Raw genomic sequence first — 25389 nt, 5'->3', positions numbered from 1 at the left:
CAATCCGATTGGCCAAACAGGAGGAGGCTCTTCAGTTTGGAGTAGCGTTGTTCGTAACTGACTCTTTTTTTTTGTAAGTAATATTTTGTGTTTTCAGTTGTATTACTTGTTTACGGAGTGCAATTTTTAAGCTCGAACATTCATAGTTTAAGGTCAATGATTTTTTGTCTCGTAGAATTAACAACATGCTCTCTGTCTGTCATACAACGTAAAGCTTAGCAGCCACTTATCCTGATATTGTGGACTGCCAGTTGCCATGGAGTAAGCTCAGGTAGCTTGCATGTCAAATTTGCTTTTTTAATTTAATAGTTGAGAATACGAGGATACTAAGGTAATTTAAAACATCTAGTGTTAACTAACTCCCTCCCCTCAAACTGTATGTTGTCATTTATTAAGATTGTATTTTGTTTTGTCAGTAGGAATAGCAGCCTATGTCTCCAGAGGATGAACTCCAGAGTCCCCCTCTTGGTTTCAGCTCTACCAGGGAGGATGTTATTCTCAGCTGTGCTGATCTCGCTACCTCTCAGGAGCCATGGAGAAGAAACAGAGCCCGCAGCAGTCTCCAAACAAGAACCCCAGAGGCTGACATCAATTGGTGAGGTCCTATAATGCATAAACATTTGATCATACTGCCTAATATGAGAGGATATAGATATCCTCACTGCAGCCAAGCCTAATTTATTTCAACCATTTCCTTCCTGCTTGTCATTTAGCTGTGGAAACTTTGCTGTGGATGGAAAAAGGAATTTCCTGAAAATATTGACAGATGCAGAAGCAGCTGCAAACTCTGCTGCCATACAGCTCGTGTCTTTTAAAGATGCCATGGAGGATGGATTCACTGTATGTTTTTTCTTTTGTTTACTTACTTTGCAAACACCAAATAAGGTTAACAAAAAAAAAAACAACAACCGTAAAACACCAAAGAAATGTACCCCTATTAAGAATTATTCTAAATTTAATTCATGTCACACTATTCTTACTTTGTTTTTCTCTTTATTAAGGATTCAAGGCAGTGTGCCACAGACAAACGCAGAATTACAAGGCAGAGAGGACTTTTGCTGGAGAAGTTGGAGGACTTCAGAAGAATAAATAAGTCTGTCCGACAGAAACTGAAACAGCTCCAAGATAAAGAGGTTGGTTAGAATATATTTGCCTTGTATACATGTATGCTCAGGATAACTAGCCATAGGTCTGTCAGAACTAGCAGTAGAATTATTGTGGCCATTATATGATCATAACAAACACCTTATCCAAAGGTGTCTTGGATTTTTTTCCCACTCCCTTTTAACGTGTATTTTATAACTTGTGTCTTTGCATACAGGCTCAACGAATTGATGCAGACCACCGAATTTACATTTTATTGAAGAAGCTCTCACAGGCCGAGAGTGAAAATGAGGTGAATGTTTAATTACGTAATTACGTGTAAGATATTTAAGCTTTTTGCTTAAATTGGTAGATATGAATTGTGGAGACTGAAAGGGTTAATCTGGGTCAATTCTATTGACTGGATACTGGTAAAGCTAATGCAAAGACTGAGTGATCCGACAAAGCCACGTTATGTTCTTAATTATTATGATCTGAATTATATTACATACAAACATCTACTCTGTGAGAATTCATGTTTTGTACTTTATAAATATAATTCTAAATTATAGTCTCGTATCATGTATTGATTGCTGTCATTTTTTTCCTTAAGCGTTTAAAAAGAGACTTGAGCGAGACGGAGAGGAGAGTTGAGGACCTGATGGCTGAGCGGAGAGAAGAGCAGGTAGGCACAGAAGACGTTTTCATTTACAGTTTCTGATAGACCTTGAAAACCTCATTGGAAAGCACCTCTCTATCATTATCTTTGCAGGAGAACATTAAAGGTACCGTCCACATCAGCAAGTCTTTGGAGGCAACTCGTGCTCACCTGCAGGGGCAGCTACGCAACAAGGAGGCGGAAAACAATCGCCTGACTGTGCAGCTACGGGTAAAAAAAAAAAAACGCCTCTATCCGCCACCACTCTGTAAACTGATCTAAAGAATTTACATTCACTTGGATGTCATTTCATGGCAGTGTGTGTGTTGAGGCATACTGTTTTTACTAATGTCTGCTGATTTGAAAACCAGTCTCTTCTGTTCATAATAATTATAATAACTTTAAAATTGCACCTTTAAAAACAGAGGTTTACAAAGTGCATGACAGGCGAAGCAAGCGCGGGAACTCATGAAAAGAGCATGATAAACATTCAGAGTCGGGCTACACAGAGAGTAGTCTAAACAATTGAGACAAAAAGGCCAGAACGAAATGCAAACGCAAAAGATCAACAAGAATAAATGCAAATGAAGGAATGAAATTGATACAACAAGCAGGTCTCAAAAGGCAGTTAAAATGATAAAGAAATATAATTAAAGAATAAAATCTCAACAAAATGATGAAAAGTTTATAACACACACAGGAAATAAAAACACATGAAGAACAAAAGATTGATAAATAAGTAAACGAAGCCGTGAAGGTCCGTAATCAGAGGGCATCAGAATACGGACAAGGAATGTCAAAATGTATTTAGAGCAGTTAAAGGATAAAAAAAAAAAAAAGAGAGAAAAGAAAATGACATTTAACAAGTGAGATCACATAAAAAAATAAGTCTATAAAAGTGAGTTTTATGAAGTGATTTAAAAGAAGTTTCAAATTCTCTCCTCAGGCAGGCCGTTCCAAAGTGGCAAAAGCACGGTCACATTTAGATTTGAGTCTCAACTTTGGAATGACCTGGAGAGAACAACCTGAGGATGTCAGGTTGCAAGATGACTCATCAGCGATCAGCATTTCAAAGATGTAATCCATGCAGCACCCAATAAAACAAGCTTTAAGAGTGATCAGTAAAATCTTAAACTGACAGGGAGCCAGTAGAGGAAAGACAACTCTAATAATCTATGATAATTGATTATCTCTCCACAGGTGCTACTGAAGTCAACAACATGGATATCTTTGAGATACTATGAAGTAAAAGCGCAATAATCAAACGTATCTTTTTAAAATGATGTTTTTTTTGCCCCCCAGACTTTAGAGAGAACCTTAACGGAGCAAAAGTTGGAGGTCGACGATCTGAAAGTGTCCATCACGTCTTTGACTGAAAAGGCAGCACAAGACAAACTATCCCTCAAAAAAGCCACGCGAGCACAGAAACTGAGAGCTGAGAGGTTCGAGGTCGCCATTGAGAAATGCTATGAACAATTGAGGGAAAAGGTATAAAGTCTGATTTTTTTTTTGTGGTTCTGTTCAAAGTGTCTGTTAAAGATTATGCTTTAACTTTTTAACTTGTTTGGCATTTAGGATGCTCAGCTGGCAAACGCCCGCTCAGAAAGAGACTCGAGGAGTAAACAAAAGGAGCAGATGACAGATGAGAACAACCAACTTTTAGCTCATTTAGAGATGCTGAAAAGGTTGGTAATTTTTTGTCTTCTTTCCCACACACCGCCCCCTTTTGATTGCGGAAATCAATTTTCACTAATGAATTTTTAATGTGTGTGATCAATAAAGCCAAATTGCAGACGTGTCAGGGAGGCTGCAGAAAGAGAAGGACGAGCTCAACGCAGCCAACGAAATTGTGATGCAACGAGTTAAAAAACTCAGCGCTGAAAATGGAGAGCTCAGCGTCAATAATGCAACACTGAAGGTACAGCTTGCCGAACAGCTTGCATGCATGTATCATTACTGTAAACAGCTTGAAAACCCTGTTGTAAATATGTTTCCTTTAATTACTCACACCTCTTATTGCTTACCTGCAAAGAGATTATCATCTGTCAGTCTTTCTCATTTGGCAATTCTGTTTCGCCTTAATGTAAATGCGCATCTTTTATTTTATTTTGTCCGTTTATTTAACACTGACACATGCAATAAATTGCTTCATATGTAAAACAGGGAAGAAGCCATGCGTACAGGTTTCTAGCTGGGGTTGAGTTTGTATCCTGGCTTTGAGGCTTTTAGGATTAAAACAGAATCATTAGACTTAAAGAAATACATACATAGTGAAACTATACAAATGTAGACTTTATGAACACAATACAAATAATAGACTAAATAAGAACAAACAGTAAAATGAAGATCTTATTTATGAGGAAGCTGGAAACAAGCATTTTCTCTCTCTTTTTCGATCATGTTTTGGTGTTTGTGTGTTTCCAGGCGTCAGTGGCGGAGTTGGAGCAGCAGCTGGCAGATTCTGAGTCGGCCCTGATAGAAGAGAAGATCGTGTCCCAGGAGAGGAAACATCAAACTGAAAAGTGCCAGTTTCAGGTTGACATCTGCTCATTTAGCTTTTTAGCTTTTTTTTTTCTCGTGATTTGTTATTAAGAGTTCGAAGGGGAAGATTAGGTCGGACACACATTTTACAGGAAGCAAGATTTTTAAACGCACCAGTTTTTATTGAAAGCTAACTTTGTACGGCCTAAAAACCTAACATTGCAAATTTATTGCCATTATTTTATAAGTAAATTCGATGTTTTAGAGTTTGTTTTCCGATTAGGTGGAAAAAAAAACCACTGTGGGGAAGTAAGCTAGAGTCATATTATGAGAAAATACAAAGCATAGTAGTGACAAGTTAACTTTAAATCATTGTTTTTGTCTCTTTTTTTTGCCATAAACAAAAATCTAATTTTGTGCTTTTCTCAAACTGTTTCAATCATAGAAGGTTTTACGTCCCTGTTTTTGATTTCCAGGCTGCAGAGCTTCAATTCGAGCTAGAGGATCTGAGGATGAAATATGCAAATATTTTAAGAGAGACAGAGGCGACAAGAGATGAGAAAGAGTCAGAAGTTGAGAAGGTAAGCACCTGCCCCTCTGTATGAAGACTGTTCCTTTTTCATTAAATAATTGATTTCCCTAACATAATGAATACCATCATGTACATTTGACTATATTTGAATGATGTTCTTTCTCTTCATTTCTTTGTTATTGCACTTGTACAATACTGTTGTGTTTTCTCAGTATGTTCACCTCTATCTCCTGCTGCTGAATGGCTACTCCGACTGTTTTTGTAGCCGAAAAGCAAGAGAAGCATTAAAAAAGTTTTTTCACCTGGTTCTGCAAACTACAAAACCTCTGACGTTAATTCTTGGGAGCAAAGCACTTCAGCTAACAACTGCTGGGACTCATTGTAAAGATCAATCTTGGCACGTTCTGCACACCTTAAGGATAACACCCAGCTTTGAGCGTCACTTTCAGAGGAGTGTCACATGTTATGGCTTATGTTTTTTTTCTATTCTCCCATATCCAACTCCTTCTGCCATCCTCTGGTGCCCAGGTGAGGCAGGAGCTGCAGAGGCGTGTGGAGGAGCTGAAATCGTTACCAGAGTTACTGAGCTCAGCTGAGCAGAGTCTCTCCGAGTGCCAGGAGAACCTGCGGCGCTCAGAGAGGAAGTGCTCAGAACAGTCAGAGTCCGTTAGGCAACTGCAGGTTAAGGTGTGGAAAAGTGAGCCGTTGAGCTCAGAGAATGTAAAAATGTAGGCGATAGTACCAACCCCATGTGTCTGTCGACGCATCTTGTGTTTTTGGTCCTGCAGTGAGATTGTCTGATTGCAGTGGGATGAGTTCCTTTACAGCCATACTAACATATGGACCCAGTCATTGTTGTGCAGTGTGCGTCCTTTTCATCCATCAACATCTTTCTATGAATGTTGATGAACTGCTACCTTGAAAACTTCCCCTTTTTGTGTCGGCTAGATTGTGGCATTGAATAGCAAATAGCATTGAATGATCTTTTATTCTGCACCGTTTTCTGTGTGATCATGAAGCTTCTTGTTTTCTTCATTCAGTTGAGACGAATGCAGGAGGTTATAAATTCTACTTTTGACTCCTTCAGATGGAGAGTCAGACTAAACTGCTGTCGTCCTCTGTGGAAATGAAGGACTCCATCCGTGAGGCCAATTTACAAATACAAGAGAGGGTGAATTCTGTCCAAAAGTAAGAAGTCCTCTTGTGTTTGTGCTCTGGTGAGCATGTTTGTATTTTTTGTACAGATGAATAAATGTATTTGAATGAATTTAACATGTGATTGTAGACAGATGGAGAATCTGCAGCAGGAAAACCTGGAGCTGGTTCGGAGACTTGCAGGTCAGGAGGAAGCTCTCAGCTACAGCAACCGACAGCTGGATCAGCGCTCGTCGGAGTGTCAGGCCCTCAGCCGGCAGCTGGAGGCGGCTTTATCAGACGTCAAACAGCAGGTACAGCTAAAAGACAGTTCGGTGACAAATGAGACGCACATAGAAAACAATGCACTAAGTATTTGTCCAATAAATATATCTCTTTTGTATCTTTTGGTAAGCTTTGATTGCTACAGTCTACATCATCAGGCTATCAAGATGAATGCAACTTGGTCACATTGTCTTAAGAACACTACAACCAATTTTACATTTTGTATTTTTCAGAATTTGAAGCAACATCAATAAATAACATTGCAAATATTCCAATGGTTTTTTTAATGGGGTTTTTGGGGGTGTTTTGTGCCTTTATTGTAGCGATAGGACAGTGGATAGAGTCAGAAATCAGGGAGAGATAGTGGGCAATGACATGCAGGAAAAGAGCCCCTGGTCGGATTTGAACCCAGACCGCCTGTTTGGAGGAATATGCCTCTGTACATGGGGTGCACTCAGTAACCGTTAGGCTACTTGCACCCATATTCCAATGTTTTTTCAGAGTTAAAGTGATAAATCTTGACATTTCATAAAAACATTTGTCCTTTCACTATTTGATATAAACAATTAAAGCACCTTAACATCAACGTCTTTGATACTTTGAAGTGTTTTCAGATAACGATGTTGCACACAGGACATGATGTGTTTCATTTATCCACTTGTCCAGGTCAACAAGGTCAAAGGCCGAGCTGTTTCAAGAGAGGAGGCCCTTCAGACTAGAATCCTGGAGCTGGAAGCCGAGAAGAGCCGAAGAGATAACGAGCTGCGGCTTCTTCGTCAGAAAAAGATCACTGTGAGTGTCCTGCTTGTCTCTGTCAGAGAAAGCCAAATGTTTTGTCATGGCTCAGATATTGATATCGAGCGAAACTGTCGTTTTTTTTCTCTGCATCTTAATCTTCAGGCAGAGAAACAGTTTGAGGTGCGTCTGAAGGACCTGCAGATCAGCCTTGACCAATCAGAGAGCCACAAACAAAGCATTCAGAACTATGTGGATTTTCTGAAAAACTCGTACACCACAATGTTTGATGAGGGACTGCAGACGACAACTTTTGGATCGTCGTATTTTCTAAAGTGAGTAAAGATTGATGTCTTTCATTTCATGTGTGTGTGTGTGGGTGAAAATCATTTTTTGAGAACCTATTGTGAGTTTGATAGTTTTGGGCTGTCTTTTGATACTTCTACAGTTTGCTGGAAATGTGGGACTTTGATTTTCCAGGTATCAGGAAAATTGACTGTAGTTAGAGAGGTTTGATGACTGTTTTTTTTAACCTTATGTACAAGAAGTAATTGGTGCTGTCGTGAATGTATAAACCTAATCTGAGGCTTCTGGGTAAGACTGACACTGACTAAGACAATCTGTGGAACATTACTGAGTGACTAAAAGAAGCCATAAAATGTCTTAATTTAAGACCTACTTTGTTTCACTTGAATAATTTGTACAACACCTTAAACACTGTGTACAAGTGTCCGCTTGTTGTAAGAGCCTTCAAAAGAAAATCAACATTGTAGATAGATACAGTAAATGGATTTAGGCGTGAATGTGATTTTGTGCTTGTGATGCTTCAATTTGCATTTTTTTTAATCCATTTAAATTAAAAAATGTTGGGTTTTTTAAGTCTGTTATCAGATTAGAAAAAAGGACATCTGAAGATGTTTTGCTGGGCTCTTGGTCAAAGTAACAGCCATTAAATTAAATTTCTGTCTTCCAGCTGGAGAAAAATAATGTACCACTAGGTGGAACTATTTTGTTACCCATCTTGTTCCTCGTTGAGTGTCTCATTTGACTCACAATGCATGGTGGGCATTCTGATCTGTGTGCATCAGGCTCCAAATCAGACTAGGTGTTTCCCTCCATTCTTTACATACAGAGAGTAATGAACGCAATTGTTATCCAACACAATGAGTGCTGGTATATGTTGCACATGTCCATATTACTTTTAACTGGTATGATAAATGACTTATTCATCCCTCCTAAAAATGAAATATGCTGCGACTTGACTCCCATCACATAATGATAATTCCTCTACCGTGATTGACGCTGATGATGGGAAATTAGGAATAAAAATGATCATGAGATGATCTCATTTTTACTGAAATCAAACGTGTCCATGTCTGTATAGATAATAGAAAATGTGTGATGATTATATTTAATGTGTTTATGTTCTGAATCCCAGCTGGACTGAGATGCTGCAGATCAATTGCTCAGATGTCAGACGAGAAGCTTCATGCCTGTAGGGCTGCAAACATAATAACTGAAACACACGAACCTCTGGGATATTTCCAAACCACTTTAGACGCCGCTGTTAGTTTGTTCTTGTACTTTTATAATGAACGTGAAGACTGCAGGTATCTGCTGCAGCACGACTTGAAAAGCTGAACTTGTGCTGTACTTTTTTTGTTTTGCTCTGTTGTTTCTTGTGGTCCCTCTCTGTATCTATGGTAATAAACTTCCCTTGTGAGTCCCGACCTGCGTCCAGACTCTTATGTGGTGTCATTGTGAACAGACTCCCTTTGGGGGAGCCGGGCTTCTCTCAAATTCTCAGACACAAAGCTCTATTGTGCTCTCTGTCAGGGGATGGAAGCATTTCATCTCTGCGTGCGTCAGTACCCTTTGTTTTTCCTTTTTTTTTTTTCTTGTTCTCTCTCTTTGCTCTTGCACGTTTACATAATTTTGCTGATCAAGCTTTGGGAAATGAGTTGTCTCTGCTGTTTGCTGGGAACAAAGCTTACATGTCAACTTAGATAGTGTCATGAATCACAACCATGATGGAGATCCAAATGTTTTAGGGTCAAATTATTAATCAAGTTGGATGACACAAGTATTTATTGTTTTTCTTGCAGGACAGCTACCACAATCAGATGCACATATAAAAAACAAAATCTGAAATGCATGTGATAATAGCATTCAGACTAAGCCATACTTATGAGAATCAGCAGTGTAACATGAATTTGCATTCTTCATGCAATTATTTGTTTAAAAAAACTTTATTGACATAGTATTCAGCTAACACTCACTGTGCTGCATTGTCAGGAGCAAAGAATGTCTTCCATACTCAATGTAACATTTCTCCATGGGGAGTTTAGAATATCTTACCCAGTAACTTGCAACCGGCATCTGTCCAACAGCAGGAAAACCCCTCCGAGGTTTACATTACACCCAGTCCCTAAACTATTCAGTGACATGTAGGTCCTCTCAGAAGTGGGTCAGCCAGATGCAGTTCTAACCATATATCTCATTTCCTCCTGAAAACTGTTACAACAGACCCCATAAGAGCTGAAATTTGTTCACATTATTGCTAACATTAAACCAAAGCATTTCTTCTTATGTGGAACTCCTGGAAAAACTCCATAGTCAAATGACTTTATTTAAAAAAAATAAAAAGGCATAGATTGGATGTTTTGGAAGTTACAACCGAAGGTAAAGTTTATTTTGCAGCCATCAGTTATATTATAACATTTAAAAAACAAGTCAAACATGTACTATTGTACAGTATCTCATGAATGACTATTTTAATACATGAAGAGACAAATAGGATATGAAACCTAAACCATAAATAAAATTAAAGAGTATACATTAAATCAACAGGAACTTTGCAATATTTTGGAATGGCTGATTTGGAAGCTGCCATAGCCATTTCCATGATGTCTTGTCAAAAGAGGCTTAAATATGTAAAGTAACAGTTTGGAATAAAATCAGAGAAAACATTAAAGGTGCACTATGGAGTTTTGGTACTAGTGAAATTTGAAAGTTGGAGAAGTGAAACAATTCTATGCTATATTTTCTGAATTGAATACAGTAACTTTACTCTAAGACAAAAATGGGTCCCTGGAACACTGTTTGGAGCTTAAAAGCTACCAGGAGAGTTACCTTCAGTCACCATGACATAGCATTTTATCTTCAAAAAGTGTTACAGGGACCAGATTTTCCTCTGAGGACAGTCACCACATAATCTGTACACTTCTCCAACTTTCAAATTGATCTGACAAAAGTGCACCTTTAATGTATCCAAAGTGTATTTTAAAGTTTTAAAGTACAAAAATAAGGATTTTCACAGTAAAAAAAATCTGCTTCAATAAGAAGAAAACCACAAAGCTCCAATTCTATGAAGCAAAATTATGAACTAAATACTTCAGGAGATCAATCCTGCAGACGTCTGCCACCAACTAAGTGCACAGTTTCTATCAGTCTGCACTCTTCAGGACTTCTTTTCTCCTTAATATTTGCAGTTTGTGAATATCATTTAAAGTATTTTGTTGGCTGCTCCTCTGTTGTTGGCAGAGCAGTTGAGGTCACACTTGCAGGACTCGATCATCATCATCATCCTGCTGATGATCTTTCCGTTTTTGCACCGGAAGCTTACAGGCGATGTCTGGGTTCGGTGGGGCATGCAGCATCGCCAATCTGAGCAGGACCCACAGTACTTCGGCCGGAATTTTTTCAGGCTACGGCAGCCTGCAAAGAACAATCTAGTCGGACGTCTCGACTTTTCAGTGTGGTTACATGTCTGACCTTTCTGTAGAGAAAAGACACCGAAACCCTCTATTACACACAACGTCTAATTCATGCCTAATATCTTAACATAATAATGGTAAGATTACAGACAGAAGGTTTTTCAGGTGTTAACACTGAGGACATTTCAGTTTGTTATGTACCTTTAATGTCTTAAAAGTGATTTGGTTGCATGGGCGTACTTCACAGATCCGTGTCTCTTTAACCAGTTTACACTGGAGGTTGTTGTTGGTCACTCGGGTGGACAGTCCTGTGCCACAGGATTTGGAGCAGGGTGACCAAGCTGTGGTTTGAGACACACAATTGAATCCTCTGACCAACATGTGGTGCAGTGGATGACCCCTGAAAGCTACAAAGAGAAAAAAGGAGGTTCAAAAGAGTTCAGGTCAAAGCAGAACGCTGACACAACAAGATCATTTCATGCAGATATCTCTACCTTTCTACTTTGACATACATGTACTTAAACTTCTGCTATTCTTGGAAACTTGAATAGTTTTATCTGAAACAACCAAGTGTAGGTGTACTCACCGGGTAAAGACTTTGATTCTCCTCTCCACACAGCAGCCAACTCATTGTGTTTGGTCAGCTCATCTTCAGACAGTCTGTCTTTGCTGTGCTTTTTCACGTGTTTCCTTCCCACAGAGCTCTCAGTCTTTGCATCCTCAGGGCAGATGAGTTGTTCGCAGCACCGTCCCGGGACTTTAACCCGTCTGGGCTCGGCACAGCCCTCTTTGGGCAACACGAGCTCATGTGAGCAGAGGGAGACACATCCAACAGCACCGTCCATGCAAGTGCACTGGTGTTTGCAGTTTGGACGGAAGATTTCACCGTTCTGGTAAATCCTATTGTTGTAGTCGCATGTTCTTCCATCTGATTTAGCTGTTTCAGGAAAAAAAAAAAATAGAAAGCATTGGCAATGGTGGATTTTGACAACAAAGTGGAAAGATAGAATGCGTTTGAGCAGATTTTATTGTACCTCGACAAATGCCCTTTGCAGAGCCGTGTTTTCCTCCGAAGTTGCACTCCAGTCCCTTTGTGTGATCACACGGCTGAGTCCTGCTGCAGTCTTCAAAGAGCTGCCGTGCACAGACTTCACAGCATCCACAGCCGTCCAGCATGAGACTGACTCCTGCTGCACATCTGGGGGTGTGAGAGGGACAGCGGCAGTCCTTTGGACATGAGGCTGACACCTAAGACACAACATGATGTTACACATTTCTACTGCCAAGTTTACTTTAAAAAAATAACAATAGCCAAACATGCAATCTATAAATGAACTTGTTTTTTTTTTTTTACTTGTAAAAGGTGCAGGATCAAGACTACAAAAACTTTCCACATCTTCAGAAGTTGTAGTAATCTCTCCCGGTGCATAAAAGACCCTTAGATCTAGCAGTGAGTTCACAGGTAGTTGCTCTTCTTTCTTTTTGGAGTCCCCATCTCCTTTTATACACTCGAGGCAAATCTGACGTATGCAGGCTGAAGAGGTGTCCCAAAACTATGAGAGGAATGCTTCTACACGCATCCTCCCATAAGCCCATTAGAAGCCCCCCTCCCTCCTCTCTCATTCTGAGCCAAGAACCACCCACTCTGTCTTACTTCCATTCTTTCAGGGCTTTCTGTTTAATAGTAATTAACTGGAACTAGACAAATAGTTTTCTATGAATTTAACAAGTTGATTAAAGGTCACATATTATCGTCCTTTTTAACAAGTTTAAATAAGTCTCAGAGCTCCCGGAAACATGTCTGTGAAATGTTATTGCCAAAAATCCACTCTGTTCCTGTATTTAATCATGCCTATAAACCCCTCTATTTCAGCCCTGCTCAGAACAGGCTGTTTCTGTGTCTGTAGCTTTAAATGCAAGGGAGCTGTGTTCAACCACGCCCCTCTGGAAGGGCTTAGGCTTTATCGCTTGATGCTCTATTGTTTACAATGAGAAGGCAGATTCAGAGGGCAGAACAAACAGCCAGCTGTGAGAGTGCCACTCACCTGGGGGAGGGGTTACTGCCCTTTGTGATGTCATAAGGGGAAAATCTCCAAACAGCCTGTTTGAGCACACATTTTCTGAAAAGTGGAGCAGGCAAAAGAGAGGATGGACTATTCTGATATTTGGGGGTTTGCAGACATGCTAGTGTTAGAAAACCAGGTAAAATGAATTTGTCATAATTTGTGACCTTTAAATTATTATTAACTTATTATAAATCATTAAACATACAAAATTCTGAAGTGGTTTAAAAACAGTTTCTGCATGGGTAATTAAAACGTCTTCTGTTAAAGGTATTTTGGTTTCCTGATTTAAAATATATTAACTTTGCTCTTGGTATTTATTGTTGTAACACTGTTTTTTTTACGTCACATTCTTCCTTCTAGACTACTGTGTAAATGTGGTTATGTAAAGCTCAAAGTAATGTTACATAAAGGGGGCACATTTAGACTTGATACCAGAGATATTTCTTCATCAGCCCTTTGCATGTGAGAGCAGCGCTGCAAAGCAATTCAACATTGGTGCGCCACAAGTCCTGACATAAATATTGAAGTGAAGCTACATATTTCTCTGAGAAACTGAATTTCTATCTGAAATGAAGCGGTGTTTAGACTGCTGCAAACTGCTGAGATCGTTGTTTGTACTCTGTAACCTCGCCGGTGTTTAAAGTCACAGGTGAAATTCCCATCTGTCACCTATCAGGGTGTGGATGGATTAGAGTTTGTTTGACTTCAATATTTCAAAAAGGAGATGAGAGCCTCTTGGAATGCTTGAACCCTAAAAATCCTTTGTTTGGTCTGAGCGAGAGAGTCCAGAATGAGAAACACTCACAGAAAAAGAAGAAAAGAAAGACTCAAACTTGAGCAACGCCTGAAGCAGCATTCCTCTCAGGATGAACATTGAGGGGTTCTTTGAAATAGCTGCCAGGATAAAAAGCATCCTCTTCAATCCACATCAAAGGACAATGCAAGATATCAGGGAAGACATGCCTTTCCTTTCATTATAACCTGTGAGAACAAGAGGCTGAGCGGGACAGATGGCAGAGCACAGCCTCCTTATCTAACTGAGGTTACAAGGGCCAGTTTGAATCAGTGCCAGCTCAGGCAGATGAAGGGTGAGGACGAGCGTGTGCTCCGTGCATTATCCAATGTCTGGAAAAGGACTACTATGGTACAGAGTGGAAACTTTTCCCTCTAAAGGTGTAACATAAAGAATTTGCAGAACCATGTTGGGTAAGAGAAACCTAACATAAATATAAATACCAGGCGGCAGCTGTAGAACTTGGAGGGATTACAGTTGCATGTTAAACTGACCAGTTTAACAATGTTACGCTCAACAAGCATTTTTTGTTTGTTTCTGGAAACACCCATGTTTTACAGAGCAGCATGTGAATGTATCTTAAAGTGTGCAAATTATATAGGCTATAGGCCCGCCTACTATGCAAGCATAAAACTGTCACAAATGATTTCCAAATTGAAGTGACTTAATCTCTTGTGCCTTCCTCAAAGTCAGAGGTCATAGGAGTGGGCTAATATATTTTGATATACTCTTAGTAGCAAACCTGAAATGTAACCAGTTACCTCATTAACTCTTAAGTGTTCACTCTGTAACTTTCTGCTCCTTTATTTATCAGCACTTCCTGTAAAACCACACTGTTAGTTTGCATTTCTGTTTGTGTACAGATTTTTAAAAAAGAAGAGATTTCTGTTGAGCGGTTTTCTGGACAGAGTCGGTCTTTCCCCTGCTTTGAGTCTTTTGACAAGCCAAGCTAATTGCTTTATGAGTCACACAGCCACCTGTTTTTACCCATGTTACCCTCTTTATTTATTCCTATATAATACTTGATACTGTACATTATCCCACTAATGTATAGTTTTCCCTTCAGGATCCCAATTAAACGGGATGTGGAAGTCAATGAATGGGAAAGGTGGGTGGGCAGAAAGCAGAAAAAGTTTAGACAGTGGTTTTATGACTATCTATATACATTGATGCTTAAGTGCACATCCAAAATAAGAGGAGAAAAACGTGTGTGGCAGAAAGATTGGCTAGCAGGAATGGAAAAGCAGAAATAACTCCCTAGTGCTTCCCAGTGTAAAACCACACCCGGTCTGGGACAATTTGTTTTGGCGTTTATGTAAGAACAGGTTTATTACTGGACCATAGACTGAAGAATATGTGAAGCTGTACAGATATGATCACAAACCCGGTACATTAAATTACTTCTATAAACATCTTATTTTCTTTGTCTCTTTTATTCTAGGGACTGCTCTCTGTTCTTTTATGTGAACCATAATTAGCTTTTCTAGACAAAAAAAAAGGGCATAGCTCATAGAGGGCAGCTTCTGTGATTTTGGACAGGTATCCGTTTCTTGAGCTAAGAGAAGGGGCTGACCCACCTACAGTTTGACCTTTATAACACCTGACATTTAAAGGCCATCTTTCTGCTGCACTTCCCCTCCAGAAATTGCTGGGATGCAACAGCAGCCACATAGTTTCTGGAGCCTGTTTCTTTCTCTCTATTTCAAATCATTATTATTGCAGGCAAAAACCTTCAAGCAAGCGACAGAAAGTTGTAAACCTGTTTTTTATAGTTAACACAGTGTAGGCTACTGCTTAATATTTTCATCTACAAAGTACACATTACATTACAGAACATGACAAAACAAGTTTGACAACAACGTCCTCAGGGAGCATCCGTGCTCAAATGAGTTGTGGGAAATCGTGATTACAGGGAAGTTAGATTTTCACTGCATGTGTTATGCCACTTCACTATTTATTTGATGTTTACTGGGGTGTTATTCTCATTCTTCTCATGCTCTGCAGTATACAATTATGAGGACAATTTGTTCCTGGCCCTTTAGTTCACACTTTCCCCACTGTTATCCAATAAGAGTTCTTCTTATTGTACAACAGATTTAAACTTCTAGAACCACATTTGGGGTGTTTCAATGTATTAGTTGACAAATAGCATAGCTGTGAAGAAGTGACATTCGGCCATTGATTGAAAGCAACTAAGTAGGCTATATCAAATAAAAGTTTGAGGTACACATGGTCATTTTTTACTTAATCATATATGGCTACAGATTCAGATATGACAATGTAATATGGTGCAAACGGGACCTTACAGAAAGTAGAAAATCAGATCCCCCTTGATCAGCGACAATTTCAAATGCTCATGGCAAAACTGAAACTGTTGCTAAAAATGTAGATAAAAAACTTTCTTTACCTTTTAAGTATCTGATTTTGAGGGCAGGACTGCAATGAGGCCATTTCTTCTATTTGAAGACCGTGCATATATCACACAGGTGTTTTCACTCAATCTGACTGATTAAGATCTCTGCTAAGGTTTAAGAGAGAGAAACTACTGAATGCTGAGAGACAGCATAACCTACCAATATCAATACCCTGATAACAATAGGCCTAAGTTTTTTAATGTGCCAAATGAGCTTGTTCTGTAAATGCTATTAAGTCTTTGAAGGCAATCTTAATGAAAGTGAAAAACCCGTGTGATACGGGTTGTGTAAGTATGTAGGGTTATTCTTCTATTACTCAATTCAAAAGTACTAAGTCACATGCGTGAAATACGTCTAATGAATGACTTTAGGGCTACTCAGAGCCTCTTTTTATACTGTAGGTCACTGGGTCTACTGTGCCAATCTACTGTGTGCTGCGTAAAAACATTCAACAGCGCCACCCAGTGGAAGGTTTTTGTAACAGAACTACACCTGTGGAAGAAATATTGTTCATGAAAACAGTAAAAGTTGAGCTCAACAGGGGCGAAAGTTTGACAACCTTTGCTTAGTCTGTCGTCTAAAGAAAATAATAATCTCAAATATTTACAGTTTGTAACAGATTATTTAGCCAACCAAATAAATCAGGTCCGAGTAGGACGGTGCGTTCACTTCTTCTTCTTTTTCTTCTTCTTCTCTTGTTCTCGTGTCGACGTAAACATCGACAGAATCAGGAAGTCCGGGGATTTTCTGAGGCAGAAACTTGAATGGATAGAGTAGATATGTTGACTTTTTAACGACGGTATACGACATATTCCGATTATCTTCACCGACTGACGCGTTCAACTAAGTTATTGATGTCTTTCGTTTTATGATTACTGTCTTAGAACCTATTTTATCCGTCATTTGTTACCCGGAACACCTGGATTATTCACTTTTTGGGTGAGAGGGATGGATGTTCCTCATCTCACTGAGGAAGAAATGGCAGAGATAAAAAAAGACGTGAGTATAAACATTCAGTGTAAACTTGCCAACGTAGGCCTATAGTTACACCTTATTTGACCAGGTAAGGTGTAGGACTTTAATAAAACATAGACAGACTTAAAGCTCTGCTCTTCTTTTCTCTATTAAAACATGTTTTGTAGGTTGCGTTTGTTTGACAATAAAGGCCTGTTCAAGTAGGAAATACCCGACCCCATCTTCTGTTCCCACATCAGCACTCTCTGCATGACTGAACACCATTTCATTTCATTTCATTTCATTATATTACATTACATTACATTATATTACATTACGACATCATTTTGAACACGCAGGCTTGCACGTTTTATAGTGTATAAAGGGGTAGGGTCATCCTTTATTATCAACAGCAATACTAAGAAGTAAAACAGAAATCTGGAGATCTGAACCAGTCCAGGGTTTCAAGTGATTTCAGACCACCAGCTTCAGATTTTGTATCATTTGTTATTAGTTTATGGGTCATGTTTAGCCTTCCCATCCCCGATATTAATCAGGCTATCATGTTTTTATTAATGGAACCAAATTACAACAAAAGTTACACCATGACCATTTATACTGACCCATAGGGCAGCTCCAGGCTGTGCTCTGTAATAATACCCATTAGTAGCTCAGTCTGTTGGGACTTGGGTTGGGAATTGGAGTGTCGCTGGTTCAAGTCCTGGTGCAGACCAAATATGGAAGTTGGTCTGGTAGCTGGAGAAGTGCAAGATCACCTCCTGAGCACTGCTGAGGTGCCCTTGAGCAAGGCACCGAATCCCCTCCCCACCACCATCTCAGGAGCGCCCACTGTCACTCTGGCTCCTCTCCATTAGTGCATGACAGAGTGTAAAAATTGAAATCAATAAAAGTAAATCTTAAATCTTATTGAGCCACCAATGAGCAAGCAGTTGCCTACAGTGGCAAGGAAAGCTTCCTCTTAACAGCCAGAAACCTCAAGCAGAACCGGCTCATTGGTCAACAGCCATCTGCCATGACCACATGGGCTGAGAAAGAGGGATAGAGTGAGAGACAGAATGTATGACAAGGATTGAGACAAATGGCAACAGTGCCACCTACAGAATATCACAGCAAAGAGGAAAAAATAAGACATATAGTTGAAACTGTTAATGAGTCCCCTCATGTTCAGGGCCTTGACACCTCCAGTTGTTCTCTTTTTTCCTGTCCTGTGCGGCTGCTGTGGGTTTAAAGGTGCTGACCAGGCTGCGGCACTACCTCTGCGACAAGATCAGAGCCGAACGCCACCTCGACTACCTGCGCGCCCGCAGGATTCTCACACGAGATGATGCAGAGGAAATTAGCTGCAGGACAACTCAGACGAAGAGGACGGCCATGATGTTGGACATACTGGCAGAAAACCCTCGAGGCTTGGACGCCTTGACTGACTCCATAAGGGAGATGCGTTCACAAAACTTCATCATTGCCAAAATCACAGATGAGGTGCAAAAGGCCAAAAATGAGAAGATTGAGTCTCTCAAAGGTTAGTATGCAGAGTGTTTGTGAAACCTGTTGTTTATTTCAAATCTATGATGTGCTCCTGATGCTTTAATTCAACGTTCCTTTCACTCCACAGCAGGAGCTATCAGTTCCTCATCTGACAGCGGCCTCAGCAGCCCGAGCAAAACCAGTGACCTCCTCATGTCGTTTTCAAACAACTCCACCATGCTCTTCCACCCAGACGGAGAACAGAGCTGTTCCACTTCGGGCGTGGCAGCCTCACTCAACCTGCCATCATTACAGAGAAGCTGCGACTTGTCTCCCGGATCTTGCGCTAGCGTCGCCATTGCTGTCTCCGCTTCTTCCACTTCTTCCAGCCTCCCCAGACCCGGAGACCCAGGAGCTCCCCCGCTGCCCGATGACGTTATGGTTGAATCCCCCTCCAACATCGACGCAGGAGCGCCAGGATGCACCAGCACAGGAGGGGACCCAAACTTCCAGCCCCTCCGATCACGCTCGCTCACTCCAACGTCACATACAAGCATCTTTTAATTCCACATCTCAATGAGACAGTTCACATCCAGTTACGGAGTCAAACAAGCACCATCCACTCAACTAAAGCCTATACCATTAGCTCTATTATTTACTGTGTTTGGTGCCTTTAAGTTGGCAAAAAGTTTGCTGCACATGTAATGTTCTGTTACTCTTGGAGTTGAAACCATTAATTTAATTATTTGATAAAAAAGAAAAATAGATTTTAAATTAGCAAACTAACTTTGTAACGATATATTGTTTCACTCATTTTTTAGCACAAAAAAACAAACAATAGCTTTTTCCAGTATCTTACATATGAAGATTTTCTGCTTTTCTTTGTCATTTATGGTAGTAAATTAAGAGACTTTGGGGGTTGGTTAGAGAGAGTACATTTTTTCTGTCCTATAGACCAGACTATTCTCCATAAATAAATAAACAATTTGTCCCGAATGAAAATGAGCATTTGATGCTATCTTAGAATCAGCTGTTTGACACATATTTTATTAAAGTCAGATGCCAATGTGTAGCCTCAGATTACAATTGAAGTCAAAATAAAACCTTAATTAGCTTTACAAATGTATGTCAATCTCAACAATTATAATTTTCTATCAACCTTTATTTTTCTATTGAACAAAAGAAGCCACAATTCTCAAATGTGAAATATTGAATTATGAAAAAGCAGATGTTCATGAGCTTCACAAGAGCTTTTTTTTAAAGTTTAAATTGAAAAAGAAACAGTCTCATATATGAAGAAGAATTCATAATCTGGCATGCATTCCATGGCAGTACAAGCATATAAGTTTGTGTCTCAAGTATTCAAGGTTTGATATCAACAGTACACAGATTTGACTTATCTACTCTTATTCTTTTCTAGTTGGTGTGATTTCTTGATGACCTGTGTCAGGAAAACATGGCAGCTACTGTTACAGGTGCTGTGATAAAGTCTTCTACACTGGAATGTCTACTTATGCCTTTTTATGTGTTTAAGATGCTGCCTCTGTGTGCCTGAGTCATGTACGTAGCTCTAAGTGATGATTTCTGCTTCATTCCTCTGCAGCTTTAAACCAACAAGAAGTTGCTTTGATGTTTTTATCACTACAGCAGTCATGAATGAGACATGAAACCTACTGCAGAGCGGCATAAAAACCCTGTTCTACTTATCACTGCATCAGCTTGTCGTGTACGATTGTCTATTGCATACTAAAGGTTTATTATGAACTTAAAATGGTGTTTTCTGTGTTTGTTGGTACCTGTGTGGTTGTTTAGACACAGAACGGTGTAGTTTTATTTTGTTTGACATTGTTTGAAATTTTGCAAAAATTCCAGAAATAGTTCCTAAAGATACAATATTGATTCATAAAGTCCAATGTATATGGCAGGTTTGATGTTAATAATGTGTGCACTGTATGTGCCGCCTCTGTCACTTGGGAGGTCTGATATGTGTTGTGGAAAAACTGGAAAAGCTGAAAGTGACGCAGAGGAGTGACAGTCATCGTGGTGAAGGCTGGCCTGATGACTGCACTGCCTGCTCTTCATACATAGGAGGAGTTCTGGGTGTCAGACGCGTCACTCTGTGGCTGACTGGTGCACAACAGGTAATTTATATATTATTATTGTAATCTGTGTTGAAATATTATGTACAGTGTGTTGATTTTGTCTGTCATATTTTTGCTTGAACCAAAACCAACCTAAACATTTAGATATTGAATTGTATCAAACTGTCATTCTTTTCTGTAGCCATTTTCCTGCAAAGATTTAAAGGTAACACATAATGTCAGTAATTTGCTACAAGCATTTCTTGCCAGTTATATTGTCACTGCTGCATGCAAGTCTGCTACATTAACTTCTCAGTGAGCTAACAGTGGCTAAATGATGCTGCAAACACTTTATTGATATCTTTTAAGGGGCTTTGTAGCTCTTATAAATACATTTAAAAAAAGTTGAGAGAACGATGGCTGTGAGCACATGCAGGAGAACCAGTTAGATAAACATCAGAATAACTGGAATGGTTGAACTCTACCTTACTTCAACACATTTCTGACATACATTCAATCTCTAACAACATAAAGAAATAACTGGTGGAAAAAAACTGTTTTCAAAAACAGTAGAATTCTGTATAATGGAGGACTCTGAGCCTCTGCTGGCTGCAAGGCCAGAGGAGAGGAGGCGAAACGGTCACTGTCGATGGAGCACACACACCAAGGAGTCCAAGATGGTGGAGGACTTCAGACGGAGGCTCAAGTACTTCTTCATGAACCCCTGTGAGAAATACAGAGCCAGGGGTCGCAAGCCATGGAAACTGATGTTACAGATATTAAAAATTGTAATCATCACAGTGCAGGTAGTGTACACAAGTCTCTGGTTTCTATTTTATAACAGAGTGTGTATAGATGTCTGTTTTTTAACTCCCTCTCTACTATAGTTAGTCTCTTTTGGCCTGAGCAATGAAATGATGGTCACCTTTAAAGAAGAAAACCTGATGACATTCAGACACCTGTTCCTGAAAGGATACAAGGATCACCGCCTGGGAAGCTACGCACTGTACACCAAAGCAGATGTGTATGATCACATGTACTACATTATCAACAGGGTACTTCAAATCTTAGTCTCATGGGGATTTCATCAAAAAAAAAAAAAAAAATCCATTTACAGCATGGAAAAGGTGTTTAACTCTATGATTTTTATTTTCCCCAGTACTTGAATCTCCCAAACCTGACAGTAGGTAACCTTGCATATGAGAGGGCGGATGGAAAGTACACTCCTCTGTCTGTGTGTCAAGAGTTTTACAGAAACAGCAGCATTGATCCTGGCAATGAGACCTTTCACATTGACCCACGTATTGATAAAGGTAAAAAGCCAAACATTTCTCGACATGAGCCCTGATTATTTTAAATATATTCTTTAAAAGAGCCAGTTTGTGCAGGCTGTATTTGTGGAAGCTGATTCATGGCATGAATGGAAAACATTACCAATGTGGGTTTGCATGTGACAGCATGAAAAGAGGAAGCTTGCGTTATTGTAGCCAGAGGAATGAGCTATATATCGAATGACTAACTGATCTAACTGCCTTTGAACTTATTGTCTGTATTTCCTCCTTACAGATTGTTTTTCCATTTTCCCCCGGCAGTTGCTTGACAACACTAGTTTGGCATCACACGTGAACTTCTCGTTAGATTTCAAAAGGTGACTAAACTGAAAAGACTGGTTTCATACCAGGCAATAAGTGGGCTACCTGCTAATGCATGCTTGTGTGTTTCCAGTCTGCTATCAGTGAGCATGTACCTCACTCTGAAAACCATCAACCTGCAGACTGTGCGCCACCATGAGCTACCAGACTGCTACGACTTCCATATTGTGGTTAGTGACAACATCTGCAAAAAGCCCCAGTCTGTACAACAGCTGAATGCTCACTAACAATTAATGTTTTGTTTTTCTCAATTCTTTCTTTTCATACAGATCATGTTTGATAACCGAGCCCACAGCGGAAAGATAAAGGTGGATGTTAAAAATGATGTCAGAATTTATGAATGCAGAAACTGGAATGTGGAAGGGACTTGTAAGTTTGAACCAAAACTCACATTAATCCTGACCGATGACACATTATGACCTGAACAAATAAAAACTACTCATAGTGGTTATCGCTTCAAGGGCCAGCAGGGGGCACGCTGACATTTTTGTTCCACCTGTATGAGCTGAGAGAAAGACATTGAATGTATGCATTGAATGTGTAAAAGCAGTGGCGATTCAAAGGTCTGTTGGGGCCCTAGGTAAAATAAACTGGGAGTCCCTCCATCCACCATTATGTCGCCTACTGGGGCCCCCTACTGGCCTGGGGCCCCAGTTGCCTGCCTTGCCTGTTGTCGAGCAGCACCTCTGTGTAAAAGTAATACAACTGTTATTCTAACAACTTACCTGGAGTGTGTGTCTCTGGTTTGCAGCTGATAAGAATGATTACCTTCTCCTGTCCTTTGATTCTGTGGTCATCCTCGCCTGTTTCACCTCTCTCATCCTCTGCATGCGCTCTGTCATCAACGGCATCCAGCTGCAGTTTGTATGTATACAAGAATGAAGTTTGACGAATATACTGTAAACATTAATGCTTTTAGTTTAACGCGTACTAGTGTCAGCACCGATGAATTTATTGAATATGATCTGTCTTTCATGGTTAAGCTGTTATGTGAGGTCATTCAGTCAGTGGGAAATATTCAAATAAAGAACAAACAGACGCACAAGACACATGGGGTCTGGTCCTAGGTTGTTGTTTTAACACATTTGAAACAGTTTCGACAAGACCAATATTATATTTTAGACTCGTATAGCACTTTAGGGCTAGTATTAGCCTGTTATAAGTTACATCTTTTCATTGTATTCATATAAAAATGGCTTGAAAATCAAGATAGAAAACCATTATAACAACATCTATGTTACAAAAAATTAAAAAATATATATTTTTAACTTAGTAGCTTAAAATACTTAATTAATTGTTATCTGTATTTCATACTTACACTTCTCATAATTTTAATGATGAGAGAACTGATGTAATAGCTACTTGTGAAAATTGAGCGATCCCTCTGCAATCATTTGTAATAAATCCTTTTTACAATATCTGAGTGTCTCTCATGCAGGAGTTCAACATATTCTTTCACGCCTACTTCAACAAAAAGGTCAGTTGGTCTGACCGCATGGAGTTTGTGAATGGCTGGTACATCCTTATCATTGTGAGTGACACACTGACCATTGCCGGCTCTGCGCTCAAAATTGGAATACAAACAAAGGTTTGTTAAGTGTAGAGCTTCATTTGCTTTAATTGTAAACAGATAGGACCTTGTCTTCAGAGCATGATATACAAAAAAAAAAAACGTATTCCATGTATCTATTTGTAATTTCTTTCCCATTTGCAGTACCTGACAAACTATGATGTCTGCAGTATCTTGCTTGGAACAGCCACGATGCTCGTCTGGGTCGGTGTGATACGTTACCTCGGATTCTTTAAGAAATATAACGTAAGAATTTAAATGACACGGCTTTCTTTGTTTCCAGCCAGCCTGTTTTCAATAATGCACAACCACAGGAACTGAAAAAACTTTCTTCCCTGTCTATAGATATTGATCTTGACCCTCAGGAAAGCATTCCCAAATGTGATTCGATTCTGCTGTTGTGCAGCCATGATCTACCTCGGGTACTGTTTCTGTGGTTGGATCGTCCTTGGGCCTTACCATGACAAGGTATGAAATCTGAAGTTCTAATCTACTTCAAGTGCCAGCCTTAAAATGTATAATGAATCTCCACAAACCAAGACATATCATTTTGGTAACATTGAAATATTACGAAATTCATAATAAGAAACATTTATTTCCAGTTCCGAACACTTGATAAGGTATCAGAGTGCCTCTTCTCTCTCATCAACGGGGACGATATGTACGCCACCTTCCTAAACATGAGAGATAAGAGCTACATGGTGTGGCTTTTCAGCAGACTTTACCTCTACTCCTTCATCTCCCTCTTCATCTACATGGTGCTCAGCCTCTTCATCGCCCTCATTACAGACACTTACGAGACCATCAAGGTTAGTCCCAGTCATCTGAAATGACACACTGAGAAATCATCTTGCTGTAGAGAGATGTTCTTCAGGTAAAAGTATTTGTTTAACATGTCACTTAATATCCATTCTACTGAACAATTGTTGTTTTCCAGCATCACCAGCAGGACAAAGTGCCGGTGTCCCAGCTTCAGGCCTTCATAGCAGAGTGTAGGGACCAGCCTGAGTCTGGAAGATACCAGACTGATGAAGAGCCAGCTTCCTGCTGCCTCTCCCCATGCTGCTGATTTTGATGAAGTTGGAAAATGTGACTTTCTCCACAAGACTGGCATATCAAGTGTGAAAGACTGGGAAGAGCCCCAACTGTGTCTGCACTAAGGATATTATGATTAATGATAATGTGTGAAGAGAATGTTTGAATTTAGTAGAAATCCTTTAAACTTTTTATTTTTACTAGACTTCCGGAAGTTAAATGCAAAACCTCCTCATTTAAAGACCACTCAGTGGACAAGTCAGTTTAAATGTTTTAAGTGTTTGAATTGTTATTACCTGTTTTTTTAAATAATTTCAAAATACTCCTAAATTCAGTGATGTTTTCAATTAGCCGGCAACTTGATTATTAAAGTCTCTCCTTGCAGCAAAAATAAAAAAACTGTGAGCAGGTGTGTTTCTTTTCACAAGCTCTTGGGTCATTGTAAACTTAAAAATCAAACTTTGTTCATTTAAAATTCTTACTTACCCGGACGTCATTCTTGGTTACATTGTAATGTGTTTTTTGTTGTTGTTGTTGTTGTTATTGTTGTTGTTGTTTCAACTCTGGTACTGTGGATATTTATATATTAATCCATCTTTATTATATACTTATTCTTATATGCTAAGACAATAGATCAACATAGGTCCTACAAATAAGCTATATTTTTTATGCATTGATCCTCCAGTTTCTTGAAAGTATTTCCAAAGGCGACACT

General features: G+C 39.5%; 4 protein-coding genes across 13 annotated transcripts; 3 read left to right on the top strand and 1 right to left on the bottom strand.

The window, feature by feature from the left end:
* The first annotated feature begins 1 nt into the window (after position 1).
* LOC109984997 (outer dense fiber protein 2-like) lies at positions 2-8638 on the top strand. 8 transcript variants are annotated; one of them, XM_065954214.1, is made up of 18 exons: positions 2-73; positions 420-595; positions 714-840; positions 1002-1133; positions 1322-1396; positions 1697-1768; positions 1856-1972; positions 3044-3229; positions 3317-3426; positions 3524-3659; positions 4166-4276; positions 4699-4803; positions 5283-5441; positions 5842-5942; positions 6040-6202; positions 6840-6965; positions 7074-7243; positions 8347-8638. In XM_065954214.1, the coding sequence occupies exons 2-18, from the start codon at positions 432-434 to the stop codon at positions 8405-8407; spliced, it is 2115 nt and encodes a 704-aa protein (XP_065810286.1). In that variant the 5' UTR covers positions 2-73; positions 420-431; the 3' UTR covers positions 8408-8638. The 8 variants fall into 8 exon arrangements, with proteins under 8 accessions (XP_065810286.1, XP_065810289.1, XP_065810290.1 ...); XM_065954217.1 differs by having other exon boundaries at positions 23-73; positions 417-595; XM_065954218.1 differs by lacking the exon at positions 2-73 and adding an exon at positions 101-271.
* A 348-nt stretch (positions 8639-8986) lies between these two features.
* Positions 8987-12227, bottom strand: LOC109985043 (CCN family member 1-like). Its single transcript, XM_020635271.3, has 5 exons — positions 11979-12227; positions 11659-11872; positions 11211-11561; positions 10826-11031; positions 8987-10686 (listed from the first exon to the last, which is right to left on the bottom strand). The coding sequence occupies exons 1-5, from the start codon at positions 12051-12053 to the stop codon at positions 10414-10416; spliced, it is 1119 nt and encodes a 372-aa protein (XP_020490927.2). The 5' UTR covers positions 12054-12227; the 3' UTR covers positions 8987-10413.
* A 4184-nt stretch (positions 12228-16411) lies between these two features.
* bcl10 (BCL10 immune signaling adaptor) lies at positions 16412-20590 on the top strand. Of its 2 annotated transcripts, none has more exons than XM_065954212.1 (3): positions 16412-16896; positions 18103-18391; positions 18488-20590. In XM_065954212.1, exons 1-3 carry the CDS (start codon positions 16846-16848, stop codon positions 18898-18900), a joined length of 753 nt encoding a protein of 250 aa, XP_065810284.1. In that variant the 5' UTR covers positions 16412-16845; the 3' UTR covers positions 18901-20590. The 2 variants fall into 2 exon arrangements, with proteins under 2 accessions (XP_065810284.1, XP_020490810.1); XM_020635154.3 differs by having other exon boundaries at positions 16419-16896; positions 18485-20590.
* mcoln3a (mucolipin TRP cation channel 3a) lies at positions 20349-25086 on the top strand. Of its 2 annotated transcripts, none has more exons than XM_020635153.3 (13): positions 20349-20477; positions 20988-21223; positions 21305-21472; positions 21577-21730; positions 21984-22065; positions 22143-22239; positions 22339-22438; positions 22821-22933; positions 23508-23657; positions 23784-23885; positions 23985-24107; positions 24242-24448; positions 24577-25086. In XM_020635153.3, the coding sequence occupies exons 2-13, from the start codon at positions 21002-21004 to the stop codon at positions 24706-24708; spliced, it is 1650 nt and encodes a 549-aa protein (XP_020490809.2). In that variant the 5' UTR covers positions 20349-20477; positions 20988-21001; the 3' UTR covers positions 24709-25086. The 2 variants fall into 2 exon arrangements, with proteins under 2 accessions (XP_020490809.2, XP_065810283.1); XM_065954211.1 differs by lacking the exon at positions 22821-22933 and adding an exon at positions 22650-22765.
* Positions 25087-25389: the final 303 nt, after the last annotated feature.

The sequence above is a fragment of the Labrus bergylta genome, chromosome 4, assembly GCF_963930695.1.
Source record: "Labrus bergylta chromosome 4, fLabBer1.1, whole genome shotgun sequence".
In the NCBI taxonomy this organism is placed as follows: domain Eukaryota; kingdom Metazoa; phylum Chordata; class Actinopteri; order Labriformes; family Labridae; genus Labrus; species Labrus bergylta.
Note: the sequence above shows the minus strand (reverse complement) of the source record. Positions and strands in the feature narration are given on the sequence as shown.

Coding starts and splice junctions, on each gene's coding strand:
- LOC109985043 (XM_020635271.3), bottom strand. CDS start 12,053: ATGCACCGGGAGAGATTACTACAACTTCTGAAGATGTGGAAAGTTTTT. Junction 11,873..11,978: donor TGATCCTGCACCTTTTACAA/GTAAAAAAAAAA, acceptor GTTGTGTCTTAG/GTGTCAGCCTCATGTCCAAA. Junction 11,562..11,658: donor TGCAAAGGGCATTTGTCGAG/GTACAATAAAAT, acceptor TTCCTGAAACAG/CTAAATCAGATGGAAGAACA.
- mcoln3a (XM_065954211.1), top strand. CDS start 21,002: ATGGAGGACTCTGAGCCTCTGCTGGCTGCAAGGCCAGAGGAGAGGAGG. Junction 21,224..21,304: donor TTGTAATCATCACAGTGCAG/GTAGTGTACACA, acceptor TCTCTACTATAG/TTAGTCTCTTTTGGCCTGAG. Junction 21,473..21,576: donor TGTACTACATTATCAACAGG/GTACTTCAAATC, acceptor TATTTTCCCCAG/TACTTGAATCTCCCAAACCT.
- LOC109984997 (XM_065954214.1), top strand. CDS start 432: ATGTCTCCAGAGGATGAACTCCAGAGTCCCCCTCTTGGTTTCAGCTCT. Junction 3,660..4,165: donor TCAATAATGCAACACTGAAG/GTACAGCTTGCC, acceptor GTGTGTTTCCAG/GCGTCAGTGGCGGAGTTGGA. Junction 6,966..7,073: donor TTCGTCAGAAAAAGATCACT/GTGAGTGTCCTG, acceptor CTTAATCTTCAG/GCAGAGAAACAGTTTGAGGT.
- bcl10 (XM_020635154.3), top strand. CDS start 16,846: ATGGATGTTCCTCATCTCACTGAGGAAGAAATGGCAGAGATAAAAAAA. Junction 16,897..18,102: donor TGGCAGAGATAAAAAAAGAC/GTGAGTATAAAC, acceptor GTGGGTTTAAAG/GTGCTGACCAGGCTGCGGCA. Junction 18,392..18,484: donor GAAGATTGAGTCTCTCAAAG/GTTAGTATGCAG, acceptor TTCACTCCACAG/CAGGAGCTATCAGTTCCTCA.